The sequence below is a fragment of the Mobula birostris genome, chromosome 5 (assembly GCF_030028105.1).
Source record: "Mobula birostris isolate sMobBir1 chromosome 5, sMobBir1.hap1, whole genome shotgun sequence".
Taxonomy (NCBI): domain Eukaryota; kingdom Metazoa; phylum Chordata; class Chondrichthyes; order Myliobatiformes; family Myliobatidae; genus Mobula; species Mobula birostris.
The window spans coordinates 186,879,302-186,902,657 of record NC_092374.1 but is presented as its reverse complement, the minus strand read 5'-3'; the positions used below and the strand labels follow the sequence as shown (position 1 = coordinate 186,902,657).

General features: G+C 44.7%; 1 protein-coding gene across 2 annotated transcripts in view; it reads left to right on the top strand.

Moving 5' to 3' along the window:
- LOC140198136 (uncharacterized) overlaps positions 1–23,356 on the top strand; it is a 187,348-nt gene that overhangs the window by 24,084 nt on the left and 139,908 nt on the right. The window contains exon 1 of one of the 2 annotated variants that reach the window (XM_072259093.1): positions 2,353–2,944. The exons of the other annotated variant lie outside the window; for it this stretch is intronic. Within the exon in view, the coding sequence (XP_072115194.1) occupies positions 2,674–2,944 (271 nt within the window). The 5' untranslated portion in view covers positions 2,353–2,673. Of the gene's footprint in view, positions 1–2,352; positions 2,945–23,356 lie in introns of those variants that run through there. 2 annotated transcript variants of the gene reach the window in all.

Here is a 23,356-nt window from a genome sequence, read left to right as displayed (position 1 = left end):
CCTGATGGTGATTGTGACATTCGATCGGTCCAGTGACCTCGCTCTGACCAATGATGGCGATTCAAATGGCCATAGATGCTGGTGAGTTTGTGAACTGACCATGGATCTGAGCACAATACAGTGACATCATGCATGTTGAATGAGGTTTAGACCGGGGTACCTCCATCGCCTGACAACAACACCTCTCTTCTCCCTTCATTCTTCCTGATGGTTTGCCAAAGGTTTCTATACAGCTCACAAACAGGGGAGAGTGAGCACCCATGCCTGACACCAGAATTGATGGGGACGCTCTCTGTTTCCCACCGATTGATTTGGACGCACTACATATGTTTGTGTGGAGCAGTCTGATGCAAATCCTGACTACCCCAACCCATTTTGGGGAGCCTTTCTATTATGATCCACCCCGCATCAGCAGATGAAATCCTGAGTGATCGGCAACAGAGATCTCTGAGTTTTTGATCACGGTTTCTCCCCTTCCATTGTAAACACCTGGGCTATTCTCCAGTTCATCTGGATATGCAAGATGGAGTGAGTTTGACAGGTTGCATTGCATAATTCCCCAGAGAAAGTTGCACCAAATGTTGCCTTCATCTTGATGACCACCTTTGTGTGTGGCTGCATCGAGTTGTGTGTGGATCTAAAGCACGTGGACACCGAGTGTCAATGTGCCGAGGTTCTACCCGTCACTGGTGTCGTGGCGGATGGGTCTGCCCTGTTCTCCGGACACATACACACGCGAGCATACATTCCACCCTGCAAAAACTCATTTCAGGGAGTTATCACCACCATTTCACGGAGGTAGCACCCCCCCCCCCGCACAACACCATATCCCCCCCCCACCCCCGTCAACCTCCAAGGGTGTATGTAATACTTTGTTTAGTGATTTTGTCTAATCTGTAAACCAAGTTGGGTATATGCAGCAAATGTGACATTAAAATATGTACTTATATTATATTGTCATGTTTACTCTATTACAACTTTAAGCAAGTCTACAGGGAGTTTGGCCTCATCACGTAGGACATCAATAGCGTAGCTCCTTAGCAGCTAGCCAGCTAGTTTAAATAACGTTAGCTATGCTGTAATGACACCTGTTAAGCTCACCTCAAAATGTCTTTTATATTTTAACCCACCATTGGCAATAGAAACGTCACTGTTGCAAACAGTGCAGCGAGCAACACTGTCATTATTTTTGAGGTCGACTGTAAAGCCCGCCCACAGAGAAAACTGATAGGTCTACTTAGCAGGGGTCCCCAACCTTTTTTGCTCCGCAGACCAGTTTAATATTGACGATATTCTTGCGGATCAGCCGACCCCGGGGGGGGCGGTGGGGTTTAATCATGACCAGAATATAGATGATAAGTCAATAGCAACATATCATTTTAAGTAACGTTTGGATATTAGACATACAGTGCATATTTTCCCTGTATGAACATATAAAATCATTGCAACACACCAATCTCACTGAATCAGTGTGAGCTCTGGGCTTGTTTTCCTGCAACAAGACGGTCCCATCGAGGGGTGACGAGAGACAGCGATACTCAAACGGGGTTCCTTATGTCCAGTCTATTCCGCAATTTAGTTTTCGTTGCATTCATTGCAGAAAACTCTGCTTCGCAGAGATATGTTGGAAATGGAAGCAATGTTTTCAGTGCTTTCGTGGCTATCTCAGGATACTTAGCCTTGACTTTGATCCAGAATGCTGGCAGAGATGTTATGTCAAACATACTTTTCAGCTCGCCGTCATTTGCAAGCTCCAGGAGTTGATCTTTTTCCCGCGCTGACGTGGATGACGTGTGAGTAATGACCTCACGTGCGTTCAAATTCAACAGTGCGTGATAGGGAACGAGGAAAGGTGCAAATGACTCATATCGTTTCATATCGCCAAATCATATTGTTTCCTCGCGGCCCGGTGGTTGGGGACCACTCTTAGCACGAAGAGAGACCAATCAGGATGCTCGCTCTCCCTCTCCCTCTCAAAAAATTCTATTTTTCAGGATATTGTATATAATTTCCGGGCGTCAGGGAGCCACTTTCGATATGCGGGAGACTCCCGGAACTTCCGGGAGAGGTGGGATGTCTGCGTGAGACAGATATCCGGTACTGCTAGATCAATTCGGTGAAGGAGCCCCTTAGATGTGTCTGAGACCTGTTGCTCTTCCAGCACAGTGAGGCGCCTGTAAGGAACGCTGCCGGCACTCTCAGGCTGTGTGAGGATGTGCTGGGGACACGCTGAAGCTCAGTGCAGCCAATGCAAAGGCTCCGTAGGGAACGACCACAGTCTGGGATCTTTCTGCTCCTGGACAGGCAGGGCCTGAATCGGCTCGGGTAGCCCCTCAAACAATGTCATAGTGTGTCATCTGAGAGAAACACATGGACGGCAATTGTTTTTTAACAGAGTTAACACTGCTGAGTATATTGACCATATGATGAATAGGATGTAAATATTTTCTTTTCTCTTTTTGTGTCTATTTTATTATGAACAAAGATCATTTATGAAATTAAAAAAGGAACTCCTAAAACAAACAAGGTTTACTTGTTTGTACAAACTCTTGCTCCTCCTCCTCGTCGATCACAAAGCCGGAAATTGAAACTGAAACGAGCGAAACAGAAACTTAAAATCATTAACAGACATTTTAACCGTTGCCGTGTTCAGCTTTACTGTTCACCATCGTTATGAGTTCACTCCACATCAGTCCCCTCCACTCCCCGCTGGGAAGCTCCGTGACCCGGTGTGCGGACCCTCCTCTGCTCTCTGCCCGCCAGCGAACGGGGTCAGTATCCCAGAGCAGGTCCGGCACCGATCGGTCGGGAAGAGGCGTGGATCGGTTGAGCGTCGGACCCAAGAATCGTCAACCCCGGGCTATGTCCCTTCTCAGTCTCCGGATATTTTCACTCGTTCACCTTTTCTCGCTTCTGCTCCAGCTTGGTGTGATCGGTGCCGAAGGTAAGGGAATGACTTCATGTGTGAATCCGAGAGCCACAGTCTCCATTTCCGTGCTCGGAGACTGTGGTGTCACAACAGATTGCTGACTGAACCAGCTTTTTCTCTTCGGGAACTGCAGCTTTGCAAGCTGAAGTCTGAAGTCTGTTGTCCGAGGCAAATGACACGGCCATTAGCTTTTGTAACAGCACAGTACATTACAAACATGACAAAGATCATTTGTTCACGTGACTGGAATTATATACAATTTACAGGAACAAATAAATACAACACATTGGTGCCAGCTGAGACAGAGAAAGAGGTAGTGTTCGGGGTTTTCAGTTCAACTCCAGAACCTGACTGTAATGGTAAATTGGAGGGACATGTAAAACTTCTTTTGCATGTCAGACAGAACTCCCGCGACATCAGTACATTGAGGTGGTACAAAGGAATATGTACAACAACAGAATGAGGTATGAAGTGTTACAGTACCCCAGAAAGCTCAGTGCAAGCAGACTGTGAGGTGAAAAGGCATGATGAGGTCAAGTCTCCATCTTATCGTACTAGGGGACCATTCGAGGATCTGGGAGGAAATCTAATCGCCATAAATATTGACCTGTGTTTGGAATTTGCTGTGAACACAAACGCGTCCTAATGAAGGGTGTCAGCCCGAAACGTTAACTGTTTATTCATTTCCACAGAGACTGCCTGACCTGCTGAGTTCCTCCATTGTTTTGTGTGTATTGCTAGGAATTTGCTGTCGGTGTGCTGGCGTGATATGCAATGAAATATTTAATAACTATAAAGAATTATATAAAATAGATTTAGAAGTTAAGGTACGGATACGGAAGAAAATGTGTATAAATACACAAATATCAGCATCTGTTCACAATGTAAACAGCATTCAAAAACCTGGTTCAAAGTCTTTACAGTGCAGTATTGAGGTAATAGATGGAGGTGGGGCTAACTCATAATTAATCAGATAACTACCTGAGGAATAAACTTAAAATGGTGTGAAGTTTTTGTTTCAATCATCTCAAACCAGTAGGGAAATTGAATTGACTTTATTACTTACATCCTTCATATACATGAGGAGTAAAAATCTTTATGCTGCGTCTCCGTCTAAGTGTGCAATTTATAGTAATTTATAATAAACGGTATGTACAACAGGATAGTCAATATAACATAGAAATACAACTGTATCAGCATGAATTAATCAGACTGATAGCCTGGTGGAAGAAGCTGTCCCAGAGCCTGTTCTATGGATTCAGGATCAGTTCCTGAGGATTGGAGGGTAGCTAATGTTATCCCACTTTTTAAGAAAGGAGGGAGAGAGGAAACAGGGAATTATAGACCAGTTAGCCTGACATCAGTGGTGGGGAAGATGCTGGAGTCCATTATAAAAGATGAAATAGCGGCACATTTGGATAGCAGTAATTAGATAAGATTAGATTAGATTCAACTTTATTATCATTGTGCCGAGTACAGATACAAAGCCAATGAAATGCAGTTAGCATCTGACCAGAAATGCAAAGAATAGCGTTATTTACAAAATAACTGCGAATAAAAAGTAAGTGCTACAGCACACAAATATAAAAGTACTGAGACAGTACAATATGGGTGCAATACTGCTTAGCGCTGTGATGAGAGGTTCAGCAGTGTCACAGCCTCAGGGAAGAAGCTCTTCCTGTGCCTGCTGGTGCGGGAGTGGAGGCTCCTGTAGCACTTACCGGATGGGAGGAGAGTAAAAAGTCCATGGTTAGGGTGAAAAGCATCCTTGATAATGCTTTTCGCCCTGCCCAGACAGCGTTTATGGTAGATTCAAGATTCAAAAAACTTTATTGTCATTCTAACCGTACATCAGCTCTGCAGGGCAGAATGAGACAGCTTTTCCCAGGAGCAGTGCAATCATAACATAACAAACGCAACACTAAATAATAAACATAACAATAAATAGTAAAACACAACAGCCATATGTCAGTTAAAATCAAGTTATAAGTGTCCGGTACAAGTTAAAAGTGTCCAAAGCAGAGTCGGGTAGAGCAGCTATTTAGCAGTCTGACTGCCTGTGGGAGGAAGCTGTTTAGTAGCCTTGTGGTTTTAGTTTTGATGCTCCTGTAACATTTGCTTGATGGCAGAAGAAGAAACAGTGCTCAGTGTGATGGAGTCAGAGATGTTCCTACCAACACTGACTGACTGTGGTCTCTCTGTCGAGAAATCCAGAATCCAGCGACACATAGCAGTGTTAAGGCCAAGCAGCGACAGTTTCTCCACTAGTCTCTGCGGGATGATGGTATTGAACGCTGAACTGAAATCAATGTACAGGATTCTGGCATAAGTGTCTTTGTTGTCCAAGTGAGAGAGAACTGTGTGCAGTGTGGTGGATATTGCATCCTCTGTAGAGCGATTTGGACGATAAGCAAACTGTAGAGGATGCAGCGATGAGGGGAGGCTGGCTGTGATACGAGGCTTGACAAGCCGTTCAAAACATTTCATCATTATGGGGGCCAGGGCAACGGGACAGTAATCATTCAGACAGGCTACAACTGATTTCTTTGCTACAGGGATGATTGTGGAGGTTTTGAAGCATCTGGGGACAATGGCTTGACTAAGGAAGATGTTGAAAATGTCTGTCAGGACATCTGCTAGTACATCAGCACATTCCTTGAGCACACGTGCAGGGATGTTGACGGGACCTCCCGCTTTTCGTGGGTTAACCGTGGCAAGGGTCCTCCGTGTTTGCGCTGGATCAATGATTGGAGCCGGCTGGTCAGATGGTAAAAAGGGACTGGCTCTCCCCCTTGCTGTAGTGTTTGATGCTTCGAAGCGGGCAAAGAAATTGTTAAGCCTGTCTGGTAGAGAGGCGTCGCTGTTATCAGTTTTCTGCCTGATCTTGTAGTCTGTCAGAGCTTTAATTCCCTGCCACATCCGTCTGGTGTCACCTGTGTCACAGAAGTGTCCGTGTATTTTGCCCGCATAGGCCCTTTTCGCTTTCCTGATCCCTAGTGAAAGCGCAGACCTGGCTGAGCGAAGCACACTCCTGTCCCCCGATCTGTAGGCTGTGTCACGGGCCTTCAGTAGTGACCGCACCTCTGTTGTCATCCATGGCTTTTTATAACCACGTGCAGTGAAGGTTTTCATCACAGTGACATCCTCCGTGCATTTGGCTATGTAGCTGATTACTGCCTCCGCATACTCCTCAATGTCTGTATGGTCATCATAGGAGGCTGCTGTTCTGAATATGTCCCAGTCTGTGTGCAAAAAACAGTCTTGTAGTGCTGAGATGTTCTCAATAGTGGGCAATTGGGTGCTGATAATCCGCTGGGCCGTTTTCACCACACTCTAGAGTGCATTGCGGTCCAATATGGTACAATTGCCATACCGCACTGAGTTGCAATTGGTGAGTAAGTTCTCCATGGTACAGCGGTAAAAGTCCATCAGTATCCTGGGGTGGAGGTGAGCTTTCTTGATGCTCCGCAGGAAATAAAGGCGCTGTTGCGCCTTTTTGATCAGGATGGAGGAGTTTAGGGACCAGGTGAGATCCTCGGAAATGTGGACACCAAGGAATTTGAAGCTTGATACACGCTCTACTACAGCTTCGTTGATGTAGATGGGGACCAACAGGATCAGTCCGAGTCAGCATGGATTTACAAAGGGGAAATCATGCTTGACTAATCTTCTGGAATTTTTTGAGGAAGCAACTATGAAATTGGACAAGGGAGAGCCGGTGGATGTAGTGTACTTGGACCTTCAGAAAGCTTTTGATAAGGTCCCACATAGGAGATGAGTGGGCAAAATTAGAGCACATGGTATTGGGGGTAGGGTACTGACATGGATTGTAAATTGGTTGGCAGACAGAAAACAAAGAGTAGGGATTAACGGGTCCCTTTCAGAATGGTAGGCAGTGACTAGTGGGGTACTGCAAGGCTTGGTGCTGGGACCGCAGCTATTTACAATATACATTAATGATTTAGATGAAGGGATTAAAAATAACATCATCAAATTTGCAGAGGACACAAAGCTGGGTGGCAGTGTGAAATGTGAGGAGGATGTTATGAGAATGCAAGGTGACTTGGACAGGTTGGGTGAGTGGGCAGATGCATGGCGGATGCAGTTTAATGTGGATAAATGTGATGTTATCCACTTTGGTGGCAAGAACAGGAAGGCAGATTACTATATGAATGGTGTCAAGTTAGGAAAAGGGGAAGTACAACAAGATCTTGGTGGCCTTGTTCATCAGTCACTGAAAGTAAGCATGCAGGTACAGCAGGCAGTGAAGAAAGCTAATGGCATGTTAGCCTTCATAACAAAGGGAGTTGAGTATAGGAGCAAAGAGGTCCTTCTGCAGTTGTACAAGGCCTTGGTGAGACCACACTTGGAATATTGTGTGCAGTTTTGGTCTCCAAATTTGAGGAAGGACATTCTTGCTATTGAGGGAGTACAGCGTAGGTTCACGAGGGTAATTCCCGGGATGGCGGAACTATGTTGAAAGATTGGAGTGACTGGGCTTGTGTACACTGGAATTTAGAAGGATGAGAGGGGATCTGATTGAAACATATAAGATTATTAAGGGATTGGACACACTAGAGGCAGGAAACATGTTTCCAATGTTGGGGGAGTCCAGAACCAGAGGCCACAGTTTAAAAATAAGGAGTAGGCCATTTAGAACGGAGTTGAGGAAAAACTTTTTCACCCAGCGAGTTGTGGATCTGTGGAATGCTCTGCCTCAGAAAGCAGTGGAGGCCAATTTTCTGGATGCTTTCAAGAAAGAGTTAGATAAAGCTCTTAAAGATAGCAGAGTCAAGGGATAGGTGAAGAAGGCAGGAACGGGGTACTGATTGTGGATGATCAGCCGAGATCACAGTGAATGGTGGTGCTGGCTCGAAGGGCCGAATGGCCTACTCCTGCACCCATTGTCTGTTGTCTTTTCGTCCTGGCTTTAATGCTGCGGTACCGTTTCCCGGGTGGTAGTAGCTGGAAAAGTTTGTGGTTGGGGTGACTTGGTCTCCAATGATCCCTCGGGCCCTTTTTACACACCTGTCTTTATAAATGTCCTGAATACTGGGATGTTCACATCTACAGATGCACTGGGCTGTCCACACCACTCTCTGCAGAGTCCTGCAACTGAGGGAAGTACAGTTCCCACACCAGGCAGTGATGTAGCCAGTCAGGATGCTCTCAATTGTGCCCCTATAGAAATTTCTTAGGATTTGGGGGACCATACCAAATTTCCTCAACCGTCTGAGGTGAAAGAGGCACTGTTGTCCTGACAAAGTGTCTCGGCCTGAAACGTTGACTGTTTGTTTCCACGGGTGCTGCCCGACCGGCTGAGTTCCTCCAGCGTGTTGTGCATCTTGCTTTGACCCCAGCATCTGCAGAATATTTTGTGTTTGCTGTTGTGTTTTTTTTTACCACACAGCCTGTGTGTGTAGACCACGTGAGATCCTCAGTGATGTGGATGCCAAGAAACTTAAAGCTGTTCACCCTCTCAACCCCAGATCCATTGATGTCAATATGGGTTAGCCTATCTCCATTCCTACTGCCGTCCATAACCAGCTCCTTTGTTTTTGTGACATGGAGGGAGAGGTTTTTTTCTTGACAGCACTGTGTCAGGGTGATGACTTCCTCTCTGTCGGCTGCCTCATCATTACTTGAGATTAGGCCATTCAGTGTGGTATCGTCAGCAAATTTAATTAGCAGATTGGAGCTGTGGGTGGTGGCATAGTCATGGGTATCCAGAGAGTAAAGGAGGGGGCTTAGTACACAGCCCTGAGGGCTCCTATGTTGAGTGTCAGAAGGGCACAGATGAGGGAGCCCACTCTGACCACCTGCTGGCCATCTGACAGGAAATCCAGGATCCAGCTACACAAGGCAGGGTGAAGGTAGAGGTCTGTGAGCTTCTTGTTGAGCCTGGAGGGAATCATGGTGTTGAATGCTGAACTGTAGTCCAAGAACAGCATACTCACATAAGCATCCTTCTTCTCCAGATGTGTGAGGACGGTGTGTAGAGCTGTGGCTATTGTGTTGTCTGTTGATCGGTTGTGTCGGTGGGTGAATTGTAGGGGATCCAGTGTGGGTGGTAGCATCCTGCAGATGTAGTCCTTGACCAGCCCCTCAACGTATTTGCTTATTAATGAGGTTAGAGGTTTTTCTTGAGCCCAGTGGGATTGGCTTTCAGGCTTTTGTATCTACTGCCCAATGGGAGAGGAGAGAGTATCTGGGGTAGATGAGTCTTTGATTTTGCTGGCTGCTTTCCAGAGGCAGTGAGGAGGGTAAACAATGTTCAGAAACTGTTGTCGAACATCGAGGTGTAAGTCTCTGGGCTCCTGTACCTCCTCTCTGATGAGGGCTTGGCTGGGACTGTCGGTGTGCTTGATGATGGAATTGCCAGAAGTTTCATTTTGATTTTTACGTACAGTACTGTGCAAAAGCCTCAGGCATATTTATATCACGAGAATGCCTTTGACTTTTGCACAGTCCTGGAGTAATATGTATTGTTGTACTACTGCAGAAAACAAAAACTAATTTTGTGGCATTTGTGAGTGATGATAAACCTGATTCTGATATGGGTCTCTTTTGTTGACTGAGAGTGGGGTGGGGGCAGGGAGAGGGAAGGGAGTGGAAGCCCCTGAGAGATATTCCGTAATGATCAGTGAACCAATTGTTTGGAATGAAATGCCCTTGACTGGTGTCTGAGGGCTGGGTACCTATGTAACTGTGCCATCCCTGCCCCTGGCAGGCCTTCTCTGCCACCTGTCCCATACCCTTCCTGTGGTGCTCTACCCTCGCCAGTCCCAACATCCTTTAATCCCACCAGATTTAAACACTCACTCTTTGCTCCTCGTTGACATTACAGTGCTGTGCAAAAGTCTGAGTCACCCTAGAATAGGTATGTGTCTGAGACTGTGGAACCGACATATTATAAGCAAATCTCATGGAAACTACAGAATGTAGTCCTAATTCATATATTTGTAGATCAATATATATTTAGTCTAAGAAAAAGACTCAACCGCTCCCCTATTGAATGGATCTGGGATTGAGGGGCTGAACAGCTACACGTCACCAAGGATCTCACGTGGTCTGTACGTACCGGCTGTGTGGTTAAAAAAGCACCTCAGACTGTCGAGGAAGTTTGGTATGGTCCCCAAATCCTAAAATCTTTCGACAGGGTCACAATTGAGAGCGTTCTGACTGGCTATATTACTGCCTGGTATGGGAACTGCACTTCCCTCAATCTCAGGTCTCTGCAGAGAGCGGTGCGGACAGCCCAGCGCATCTGTAGATGTAAACTTCCCACTATTCAGGACATTTACAGAGACAGGTGTGTAAAAATGGCCCGAAGGATCTTTGGGGACCCGAGTCATCACAACCACAAACTGTTCCGGCTGCAACCATCCAGGAAACAGTAACACAGCATAAAAGCCAGGACCAACAGGCTCCAGGACAGCTTCTTCCAGCAGGCCATCAGACTGATTAATTCATGCTGATACAATTGTATTTCTATGTTATATTGACTGTTCTGTTGTACATACAATTTATTATAAATTGCACATTGCACATTTGGATGGAGACGTAACATAAAGATTTTTACTCCTGATGTAGGTGAAGGATGTAAGTAATAAAGTCAACTCAGTTCAATTCTATTCTGTTCAGTTTTGTACGAGAGATGTCCAGTCAAACTCTGACAATCAGGCACACTCGGGACATTGGTGCTGGACTGTCAGAATCAGAATCAGGTTTAATATCACCGACATATGTGGTGCAATTTGTTGTTATGTGGCAGCAGTTCTTTGCAGAACATAGTGATAAATCTGATGGTGGAGTGAAGACTACCAGACCTTCAGGACTATTGGGTGTTATTCGGTGTTAATGCCCCAACAGACTTTTTGGTTGAGATGTTTCACGGTATTATACATTCTCCACAGAATCTGGTAAGTGTCAGGGGAGATTGAAACCTGGAGAGCCTCGGGGATAGTGTGGGAATTGTTACCGGGTGAACCAGATCCCAAACCACTGGAATATCTGAATGGTTGATTGTGAATGATTGGATTTTTATTTTACCTTTAGTGACCATTAGGACGGAGACTGCACAACAGTGTGTGTGTCCTCTCCTGATTGGTCTGACACGCAGTGGGGAATGGGTTCACTTTCCAGGTTTTGGTCCTTGGAACCTCCAGACCCTGGAATCTTTGCTCTTGGATCAGTAGGAGGCTTCACCTCCTGTTCAGTAACTGGATGTTGTCTGTCACTGGCCTTTTCCAGCTGCCATTCCCACCTCTGTGTTCAGTGCACAAGGTAAAGAATTGAGACAAAGAATTAATGGATTTCAAAAGAATTTAGAGAATAAAGTTAAATGCTCGAAGTACATTTATTATCAAAGTATTTATGCAGTATACAACCCTGAGATTCATCTTCCCACAGCCAACCAGGAAACAAAGAAACACCATGGAACCCATTCAAAGAAAACATCAAGCACCCAAACGGCAAAAAATGAGGGAACAACACACAGAACATTGAACATCAAATGACAGAGCTTTGAAACAGTCCAGGAATGTTCCGTTTGGTTTAGTTCAGTTCAGTTCAGTTCAGTGCAGTGTTGATCGTTGACTGCAGGCAGCAGAGCTGCTCCGATCAAGATGACAAAAATAGCAATAAAATGAGAGCAACCAGAAACCAGAAAGCCACATGACATGTACTGCAGATTGTAAACAAGTCCAGCCCACAAATTGTGCAGATGAAACCTTGCCCAAGGTCAAAGACTCCGGCACCTTCCTCCTGCAGCAAGGAAGGAGAGGAAGACCGGTCAAGCACGAACAGATGGATCTGAACACCTGCTCGCCTTTTGCTCTCGTCTTCGTTGATTTCAATCTTATCAGATGCTTTCATCTTGGCCTCCAGGCTGCACACTCCACTCCAAACCTCACCAACCTCCCTCAGAGACGGCAAAGTGCCAGATCACACAATTGGCCCAAAAACCCACCATCAAAATGTAAATTACAGGTTCCAATCCCATGCAGTTTACTAGAATCATATTTGAAAGAAGGAGGTGTAAAAGAATTAGTTTTGTGAACCATCTGAAGGACGTTGCCGTTGGTCATGTTGTTTGCTAAAGCCATCTTATATGGTCAATCCAATGGAGAGGAACATAAAAAGGCAGAAAAAATAGCAAACATGAGGATTGGGAGTGGTTTCAGCAACTGAGAGAAAAATACAATGGGAAGGGAGAAATAGTACGAGATGGAGTTTGCGGTTTACATAAACTGACTGTAAAAGCTCCTATAAACATGTGAAGAGAAAAGGATGAGAGAAGGTAAATGTGCATCCCTTGTGGTCAGAAGCAGGGAAATGAAAAGTGAAGAACAAAGGAATGGTCGAATTAAATTTATTTTCAGTTCTGCTATTACAATGAAAGATACAGGTACAAACATCTCCCTGGTGATGATGGTGAATGAAAGGAATGGTGAGAGGGATGATACAAGTACACTTGACTCCTGTGAATTGCCCCCAGTGTGTAGCTGAGTGCTGGAATTTGGGAGAGTTGATGGGAAGTTGAGATGAATAATCAATGAGATGAATGTACAATTGGTGTAAATGGGTGGTGGGTTGTTGGTGGAGATTTGCTGGGCTGAAGGTCAATGCTATGTCTCTCTATGACAATGACAAACTGTGATCACATTGTGAACTCTGAATGTGGGGCATGAATTTGCAGGAAGTGCAAGTTAGTCACTGCTTCATCTGGAAAGACAGTTTGGTTACGTGGGTGCTGGGAAGGCCAGAGGTTAAAGGACTGATGTTGCATTTGAAAACTGCAGATGCTGAAAATCTGAAAGATAAACAGGAAATTCCAGAAAAGCTGCAACAGTTCAGGCAGTATCTGAGGAAAGAGAAACAGTGACTGTTTTCTGTCGGCAAACCATCATCTGTAACTGTTCAGTGTTTCCGGCATTTTCTGTGTTCCATTCTGGGCATTGCATCTCCTGTGGTTGGGGAAGCACCTCATGATACAGAAGTGTTGATTGGGGTGGAAGAGTGGACTAGGGAATCACAAAGGGAGTGATCCCTTTGAAAAGCTGAAAGGAGATGGGATGGGAGTGTGGGTCTGCTGAAATCCTGGCATCAGTTGTGAGGGATAAACTCGTAAAGGCTGATGGAGGAGAAGGTGAGGACCGGGGACCTTTGTTCATGCTCTGTCCAGGAGGAGAACAGGGTGAAAACAGATGTCTGTGATTCAGTCAGGGGCCTTGCCTGCTGAGGGGAAGCCACTGTTTGGGAAGAAGGAAGACCTTTCTAAGGCAACTGCAGAATGGTCATCACTACAGCAAATGTAGCGACATGGAGGAACTGGGAGAATGGAATGAAGTCACTCACAACAAGAAGCGGGGAGGGAAGTACAGACAAGATGGGTGTTAAAATCTTGGCTTTTAATGGTTAGCGGTGGTCAGCATATCCCCTGAACTATGATGGAGAGATCCAGGAAGGGAAGAGAAGAGACAGATGGACCAAGGGAAGATGAAGGGAAGGTGGAAATTGGCAACAAAATTGATGGAACTTCTAAGTTGACTAAATGCAGGAAGCAGCACCAACAGATTTGTCAATGTACCAGAGGAGGTGTTGTAGGAGTGAGATACTGATGTTCCAAGCATCACACAAGAGGATGAGCAAAGTTTTGGCCCAAGTGAGTGTCCATAATGAGGCCTTTGATATGGAGAATGCAGCTGAAGGAGAAAGTGTTCAAAGTTAGGATGAATCTAATCTTCAGACCCTCCTGATATGAGACCAGTGCAGATGGATTGCATATCCATGGTGAAGATAAACTGACTGGAAACATGGAATTGTCAATATTCTTATAAAATCAAAAAGATCAGTTTTACTTTGCTGATGCTCAGTTTATATTAACTTTCAAGCCGATTTATTTATTTTGTGATACAGTGCGGAGTAGGCCCTTCTGGCCCTTTGAGGTGCATCACCCCAGCAACCCCCAAAAACCCGATTAGTCCTAACTTAATCACAGGACAATTTACAATGACCAATTAAACTACTCAGTAGGTCTTTGGACTGTGGGAGGAAACCGGAGAACCTGGAGAAAATTCACGCATTCCATGGGGAGGATGTACAGAGACTCCTTACAGAACGGCGCAGGAATTGAACTCCAAATGCCAGAACGCCTCGAGCTGTAATGGCGTCATGCTGACCGCTACACCACCGTAGCGCTTACTGCATGCAACACCACAGGTAAAGTGGCTGCAGGGAAGATGTGTGAGAATTGTGTGCAAGATGTTATGTGAAAAGTTTGGAAAATTTCTGTTATTCCAGCAAGGGCTGAATTGTCATTGTCTTTGCATTGGCTTTCAAGAAGGCAGAGATTGGGGGTGTGAGACAGGGAGAGCAGGCAAAATTGAATGATGGGACAGATGGTAAGACCAGTTTGTAACCAACGGGTTTTGGAAGTTGTATTTGCAAATGATGGGGAAATGCCCACTTTCTCCTTCATGAGACCATGGATTTTGAGTCCACATCATGGACAAACACCCAGTGAGGGGGGTGGGGTGCAATGAGTGAAGTTGCACAAAGCAGCTTGCAAAAGAAAACCCCAAGTGTAAGAAGTGAAGTATGATTAAGTCAGTGGATTAATGAGAGAGCGCGAGAGAGAGGAACGACCCATGATCAAACCAGTGGGCAGACAGATACAGACTTTTGGTGCTGATAGATAATCAAAGCAATACTGAAACTAGTTTTCAGACAAAAACTGACCAAACAAGATTCAAACTTATCAAGTGAGCAAATAACTCTCTGTGGTGGATGTGAGAAGGGGTAGAGAATCCACACTGGTACAGCAGTTCGTGGGACAAAGCTATTGTAAAGAGAAATACATCCACATCTGCAGAGTGAGAGGGAACGGCCGTGAAGGGTTGATAGAAAGCTCCTGTGTCAGGGATGAGGAGATCAGATCTGGATAGTTAATCATTATGTATCTAACCTGTCATCATGTCCCAACTAAAGTAAGGTCGTAACTGATTTGATTTGGTCGTCTTCAGCATTATTACCGAGAATACATGTGAATTAAGAGATGAAAAAAGAAAGTTTTGAATATAAAATGAGTATTCCACTTCTGACTCTATCTGCCCAGAGTCTTCCTGCGGGACACAGGTGTCCATGGGTGGGTTTGTAAAAATTAAAAGTAATTGGGTGATTAAAAATGAGCGAACATACCAATAAGGGAACTCGACTGATATGTACACTCAATGGCTACTTCTGGAGGAACCTCATAAAGTGGGCATTGAGTGTATGTTTGTGGTCTGCTGCAGATACAGCCAATCCACCGCTAGGTTTGATGTGTTGTGCTTTCTGAGATGCTCTTCTGCATACTGCTGTTGTAACAAGCGGTTATTTGAGTTACTGCCGCATTCTTGTCAGCTTGAACCAGTCTGGCCATTCTCCTTTGACCTCTCTCATTAACCCACAGAAATGCAACTCACTGGATATTTTTGTTTTTCACACCATTCTCTGTAAACTCCAGAGACTGTCATGCATGGAAAAAATAGTACATCAGAGTTTCTGAGATAGTCAAACCATCCTATCTGGTACCAACAATCATTCCACAGTCAAAGTCCCTGAAATCACATTTCTTCCCCATTCTGGTGTTAGGTTTGAACAAGGACTGAATGTCTGCATGCTTTTATGCATTGAGTTGCTGCCACGTGATTGTCTAATCAGATATTTGTGTTAATGATCAGGTGTAGGGGTCTGTCTAATAAATGGCCACTGAGTGTATTAGGCAAGATGGCAGTCAGTGATCAGTGAAATATCGGAAAGATATTCTTGACAATTCAATCTTCAGAAGTATCCTCATTACTGTGCTTGGTCAGGGACGACAGATAATAAGGATGAAAAGTTGGAGTAAAAACAAAATGATAAAAGAAAGATAGAAATAAAATATTTAAAAATATCAGCTGAGGTTTTGAAGAAATATGCTTGAACAGTAGAAAGCAGAAAACCGTGAAGGGAGGCAGAGATAGAGAAACAGCAGCTGAAAGTACACGCTACCAAAACTTTGTGAAACTAGATGCATGCTGAAGAAATGTTTACAAAATCAGGAGCTTATCTAACCAGCCTTGCCTCTAGGAAAGGAAAACCTGTTGATCCACTACTTTTCACCAGAATGGAAAGGGAATGAATCATCTCCCTTGTCTGGTTTCACATTCTCCAGAACATTCCTACCTGGGGCGAGGTGGGGGGTATGAGGGGAATTTCCCTGAGTTTAGTGCAGGATACTGGTTGGTAAACAAGTGTAGAAATGCACAAATGCCATAGTGTGAGTAACAAATGTTTCTGAGGTATCATTTGCAACAAAACTATACGGGAGGTGTTCAGAGTCAGGAAAACAGACCCCTTTTCAAAGTTCCACAGATGGATGATCTGTGAAGTGGATAAGAGACCGGGATGAAAGTGTCGATGGGTGAGTTAATAAGTTTGCTGATGATATGCAGACCAGTACTGCTGTGAGTAGCGTAGAAGACTGTCAGAGATTACAATGGGTCAGAGATCAGTTGCAGATATGGGGAGAGAAATGGCAGATGAAGATTAACCCAGCCAAACGTGAGGTGTTGTACCTTGGTAGATCAAATGTAAAGAGACAGTATACTGTTAAGGAAAGATCCTTGACATTTTTGGTGAGCAGAGGGATCTTGGAGTCCAAGTTCATAGCTCATTGGAAGTGGCTCGACTGGTTGATGGGGTGGTTCAGAAGGTGTATGGCATGCTTGCCTATATTAGTCGAGGCACTGAGTTCAAAAGTCAGGAAGTTATGTTGCAGCTTTATAAAACTCTAGTTAGGCCGCATCTGGAGTAATGCAAATAGTTCTTATCGGAAGGAAGTCCAGGCTTTGGAGACGGTACAGAAGAGGTTTACTGGGACGCTCTCTGGATTAGAGGGAACATGCTGTAACAAGCGGCTGGTTAAACTTGGGTTGTTTTCTCTGGAGCAATGGAGGCTGAGGGGAAATCTGTTAGAGTTTTATAAGAATATCAGAGGCATAGATAGAGTAAACAGGGGATTTTTCCCAGGGTAGGAATGTCTAATACCAGAGGGTATGCATTTAAGGTGCAAGGGGATCATTTCAAAGGAGATGAAAGGGCAAGTTTTTACACAGAATGGTGGCTGCCTGGGGTGGTGGTGGAGGCAGAAACATTATAAACTTTTAAGGGACATTTCAATAAGCTCATGAATGTGAGGAAAATGGAAGGATATGGACAGTGAATGGAGATTAGTTTAGTTAGCCATTTGATTACAATTTTATTGGTTCAGCACAACATTGTGGGCCGAAGGGCCTGTTCCTGTACTATACTGTTCTATGTTCTATGGATCACCCGTGGAGGAAGTTGAGAGGAAAACAGGGTTCAGTGTTTCTGTTGAGGATGACAGCAGACAAGAAATTATGACAGCAGCTCGTAAACTATCAGAAAACACGAGTGCACAACACACTGAATTAGTGACTATGAAATGGGCAGTTAGTGATTCAGAATAATTGGAGAGTCATAGAATCATTGAGCACTACACCACAGAAACAGAATCTCCAGCACATCTAGTCTGTGCTGAACTGGTATTCTGTCCAGTCCCATTGGCCTGCACTTAGAACACAGCCCTCTTACCCCTCCAATCCATGTACGTATCCAAACCTGTCTTAAACGTCTCGGTCAAACCCTCATCCACCACTTCTGCTGGCAGCTCGTCCCATGTTCACACCACCCACTGAGTGAAGAAGTTTCCTTTCAGGTTCCACTTAAATATTTCACCTTTCACCCTTAACCTATGGCCTTTCTCCTTACTGTCTGTGTCACCCAGGACATGTCCTCTTCTCATTGCTACCATCAAGGAGGAGGTACAGGAAACTGAAGGTTCACACTGAACAATTTAGGAACAGCTTCTTCCCCTCTGTCATCAGATTTCTGAATGGACATTGATCCCATGAATACAACCTCACTACTTTTTTTGCTCTTTTCGCACTATTTATTTAAATTAGCTATATATACTGTAATTACTATATATAGTTACTGGCATTTTGTTATTTAATTATATATTGCAATGTACTGCTGTCGCATAACTAAAATTTCATGACAAATACCAGTGATATTAAACCTGATTCTAATTCTGCTCTTCATTTTGTTTGTCACTGTGACACTTTATTCTGCATTGTTATTGTTTTCCTTTGTACTACCTTGACGTACTGATGTGATGAATTGATCTAGTGTTAAGTTGCTCTTCACTTTGTTTGTCACGTAACAAGTTATTCTGCATTGTTATTGTGATGAATTGCTCTAGTGTTAAATCTTCTCTTCAATGGGAGCTCAGTGAAACCCTCTCTCACTGCTTCTCCTCTGTGATGTCTGCTGCCCTCCGACTCTTCCACCATGTGCTCACCAAGACCCTCTACCACAACCACGTAACCTTCCTGGGAGCTTGTCTGTGCCACTAGCTTGTGCCACATGGCCTCCAGTACCGTTTTCAGGTCTCTAGGTCTGGACCCACTGAGGATTCCAGCTACTGGTGTTTAATTGACTGCTTCTCCCTCCACATTCCACACGTCACTCTTTCTGCCATGCAGAGATACCTGGAGACTCTGTCTCAGTATCTGCCACAGCTCTGGGCCTTTCTCTCTTCAGCCTGTCATGAGCCTCTCTGAAATTTTATCCTCCACTAGATCCATGTCTTCACCTTCCGCACGTCCAGCAAAAGTTGAAAGATTGACCACTCCACAGCCCCGTGTCTCTCACCTCTCCAGCTTCGCTGAACACCCCAAACCTCGTCTCTCCTGTGACAACACCAGTCCTCTTCCCCCTCCAATCTCAGCTCTGATCCTTGCCATGTCTTCTGAATTTCCTCCGACATTCCCCTCTTTGAGGCTGAATGTTTTTTCCTCAGTGAGGGCCTCACCTTTGTACCCCTTCACGTGCACCTCTGTGAGTTCCATGCCCACCACAGCAGTGAGCTCTTCTTCCATCACCGCTATCCCCAAGCCCACTTCTTTGCCAAGGATTTCACACCCTGTGCTGATAATACCTTCCCTCATCTCCTATCTCTCATCAGTGAGGCCTCAGAGTTCTCTGCTTCTTTCTTGACGGAGAACCAACCAATCCTCCTCCACCACCATCCTCCTTCGTCTGGCAGATCTAGTCTTCACCTTCAAAATTTTACAAAATTGGGTTCCTCCCTGTTTCTCCAAACTCGAGGTGTAGCCATAAGAACTCACATGGGCCCGAGCTCTGCCTGCCTCTTTGTTGGCTATGTCGAACAGTCCATGTTCGGCCTTCCCCAGTTATACTCCCCATCTCTTCCTCTGCTACAATGACAACTGCATTGGTGCTACCTCATGCACCCATGCTGAGCTCGACAATTTTATCAACTTTGCTCTGACTTCCACCCTTCTCTTAAATTCAGTTGTTCCACCTCTGACATCTCCCTCCCTTTTCTCGATCTCCCTGCCTCCATCTCTGGAGAAAAACTATCAACCAGCATCTTCTATAAACCTCTGATTTCTATGATTATGTCGACTAACCTCTTCCCTATTTCTTATAAAAATGCTTTTCCCTTTTCTCTGTTTCTTCATCTGCACTGCATCCGTTTGTGATGCAGCACAAAGTTTCTAAAGAGCTCAGGAGAGTCAGTTTTCTTTCTGCTGGCTGAAATCAGCTCTGGATCAATAAAAAGCACAGCGGACATTGTAGGAGTGGCCATTGTTGGAGTGGTCGTTGTTGGAGTGGGCCAGCGTTAGTGGTCCAGATTTGGCTCAGTGGTCTTGGGCAAACATATCTGGAGGTTCTAAGTAAGTAAGCAAGAAAGTTTCTGGGAATATTTTTTCAGTTAGTACATAGAGTTGAAGTCAGAAGTTTACATACACCTTAGCCAAATACATTTAAACTCAGTTTTTCACAATTTCTGACATTTAATCCTAGAAAACATTCCCAGTCTTAGGTCAGTTAGGATCACTAATTTATTTTAAGAATGTGAAATGTCAGAATAATAATAGAGAGAATGATTTATTTCAGCTTTTATTTCTTTCATCACTTCCCCAGTGGGTCAGAAGTTTACATACACTTTGTTAGTATTTGGTAGCATTGCCTTTAAATTGTTTAACTTGGGTCAAACATTTTGGATAGCCTTCCACAAGCTTTTCACAATAAGTTGCTGAAATTTTGTTCCATTCCTCCAGACAGAACTGGTGTAACTGAGTCAGGTTTGTAGGCCTCCTTGCTTGCACACGATTTTTCAGTTCTGCCCACAAATTTTCTTCTGTATTGAGGTCAGGGCTTTGTGATGGCCACTCCAATACCTTGACTTTGTCGTCCTTAAGCAATTTTGCCACAACTTTGGAGGTATGCTTGGGGTCATTGTCCATTTGGAAGACCCATTTGCGACCGAGCTTTAACTTCCTGGCTGATGTCTTGAGATGTTGCTTCAATATATCCACATAATTTTCTTTCCTCGTGATGCCATCTATTTTGTGAAGTGCACCAGTCCCTCCTGCAGCAAAGCACCCCCACAACATGATGCTGCCACCCCCATGCTTCACGGTTGGGATGCTGTTCTTCAGCTTGCAAGCCTCACCCTTTTTCTTCCAGACATAACGATGGTCATTATGGCCAAACAGTTCAAGTTCTGTTTCATCAGACCAGAGGACATTTCTCCAGAAAGTAAGATCTTTGTCCCCATGTGCACTTGCAAACTGTAGTCTGGCTATTTTATGGCGGTTTTGGAGCAGTGGCATCTTCCTTGCTGAGCAGCCTTTCAAGTTACGTCGATATACCATCCCAACCGTGAAGCATGGGGGTGGCAGCATCATGTTGTGGGGGTGCTTTGCTGCAGGAGGGACTGGTGCACTTCACTAAATAGATGGCATCATGAGGAAGGAAAATTATGTGGATATATTGAAGCAACATCTCAAGACATCAGTCAGGAAGTTAAAGCTCGGTCGCAAATGGGTCTTCCAAGTGGACAATGACCCCAAGCATACCTCCAAAGTTGTGGCAAAATTGCTTAAGGACAACAAAGTCAATGTATTGGAGTGGCCATCTCAAAGCCCTGACCTCAATCCGGTAGAAAGTTTGTGGGCAGAACTGAAAAAGCGTGTGCGAGCAAGGAGACCTACAAACCTGACTTAGTTACACCAGTTCTGTCTGGAGGAATGGAACAAAATTCCAGCAACTTATTGTGAGAAGCTTGTGGAAGGCCACCCAAAACATTTGACCCAAGTTAAACAATTTAAAGGTAATGCTACCAAATGCTAACAAAGTGTATGTAAACTTCTGACCCGCTGGGAAAGTGATGAAAGAAATAAAAGCTGAAATAAATCATTCTCTTTACTATTATTCTGATGTTTCACATTCTTAATATAAAGTAGTGATCCTAACTGACCTAAGACAGGGAATGTTTTCTAGGATTAAATGTCAGGAATTGTGAAAAACTGAGTTTAAATGTATTTGACTAAGGTGTATGTAAACTTCTGTCATCAACTGTAGCTAGTGTGTGTTACTTGTAGAGATGTGGGAACTCTGGGAGACCTGCAGCCTCACTGATAACTACATATGCATGAAGAGCACCAAGTTACATCTCCTCAGAGACTGTGTTAAAGAACTGGAGCTGCAGCTGGATGACCTTCAGCTCATACAGGAAAATGAGGAGGTGACAGATAGGAGATACAGGGAGTCAGTCACCCTGAAGTTGCAGGATGCAGGTACCTGGCTGACTGTCAGGAGAGGAAAAGGGAATAGGCAGTCAGTGCACAGTATCCCTGTGGCCGTTCCCCTCAATAATAAGTATAACACTTTGGATACTTCTGAGCAGCGGCTGGGTCTCTGGCACTGAGCCTGGCTCTGCAGCTTCGAAGGGAATGAGGAGAAGAGGAGTGCAGTAATGACAGGGGATTCCATGATTAGAGGATCAGAAAGCAGGTTCTGTGGACGTGAAAGAGAAACCCGGATGGTCTGTTGCCTCCCAGATCCCAGGGTTAGAGTTGTCTTGGATCGAGTCCACAGCATTCTAAAGGGGAGGGTGAACAGCTGTAAGATTTGACACATATTGGTATCAACGACATAGGTAGGAAAAGGGAGAAGCTTCTGAAGAGAGAATCTAGGGAGTTAGGCAGTAAGCTGAAAAGCTGGACCATTGGGGTAGTAATCACTGGATTATTACCTGTACCTCGTGCCAGTGAGGGTAAGAATAGGATGAATGTGTAGCTGAGGAAATTGTGCAGGGGGCAGGGTTTCAGATTTCTGGATCATTGGGATCTCTTCTGGGGAAGGAACCACCTGTACAAAAGGACAGGTTACACCTGAACCTGAGGGGTCAATATTCTTGCAGGCATGTTTTCTAGAGTTGTTGTGGAGGGCTTAAAGTAATTTGGCAGCGGGATGGCAACTGCAGTGATGGGGCTGAGGATGGGCAGTTGGTACACAATTAGTTGCAGTGTGCAGTGAGGCTGTGAGGACAGACAGGCAAACAATAGGGCAAGATTGCAATCAGTGGTATGTGTTAAATTGTAACATTGGACCAAAAACAAAAAAGGTGATGAAGGTGTTATATTTCAATGTACACAGTAGATGGAATAAGGTAGTTGATCCTGTGGCGCAGCTAGAGATGGCAGGTATGATGTTGTGGGCATTTGAGTTGTGGCTGAAAGAAGATTAGAGTGGGAGCTTAATATCCAAATCCACACGTTGTATCGAAAAGATAAGCAGGTAGACAGAGGGGTTGGGGTGGCTCGATTGGTAAAAATTAAGCTAAATCCATGGAAAGAGATCGACATGAGAAGATGTAGAAACCTTGTGGGTAGAGTTATGAAACTGCAAGGGTAAAAAGATCTTGATGGGAATTATATACAGGCCTCCAAACAGTAGCCAGAATGTGATCTACAAATTACAAAGGGAAATAGAAAGGGCATGTGAAAAGGGCAATGTTGTGATAATCATGGGGGGATTTAGATATGCAGGTAAGTTGGGAAAATCTTACTGGAAGTTAGGTTTCAGCAAAGTGGCCATTGTGTGAGTGGGATTTGAGGCTTTGGCTCATCAAGGCTTAGGGGAGGATTAGTCCATAGGTAGATTTTTCTTTGCCATTTATTCTTTCATTCTTTCTTTTAGAACAGTGTGGTTGCCAGACAGGGCAGTGGAAGGCTCTTCTTGCAGGATATGGGAAGGGAGGGAGTTCTTCAGTGTTGCTGATAACAAAACCTACTAGAAGTGTATCCAGCTGCAGCTTCTAATAGACTGTGTGAAGGAGCTGGAGCTGAAACAGGATGAACTCTGGATCATTCAGGAGGCTGAGATCATTTACAGACAGCACACACAGTCAGGTAGTTACACACACTGTGCAGGACACGGGTAAATGGGTGACTGTCAGGTGGAGAAGGTGATAGGCAGCCAGTGCAGAGTACCCCTGTGGCC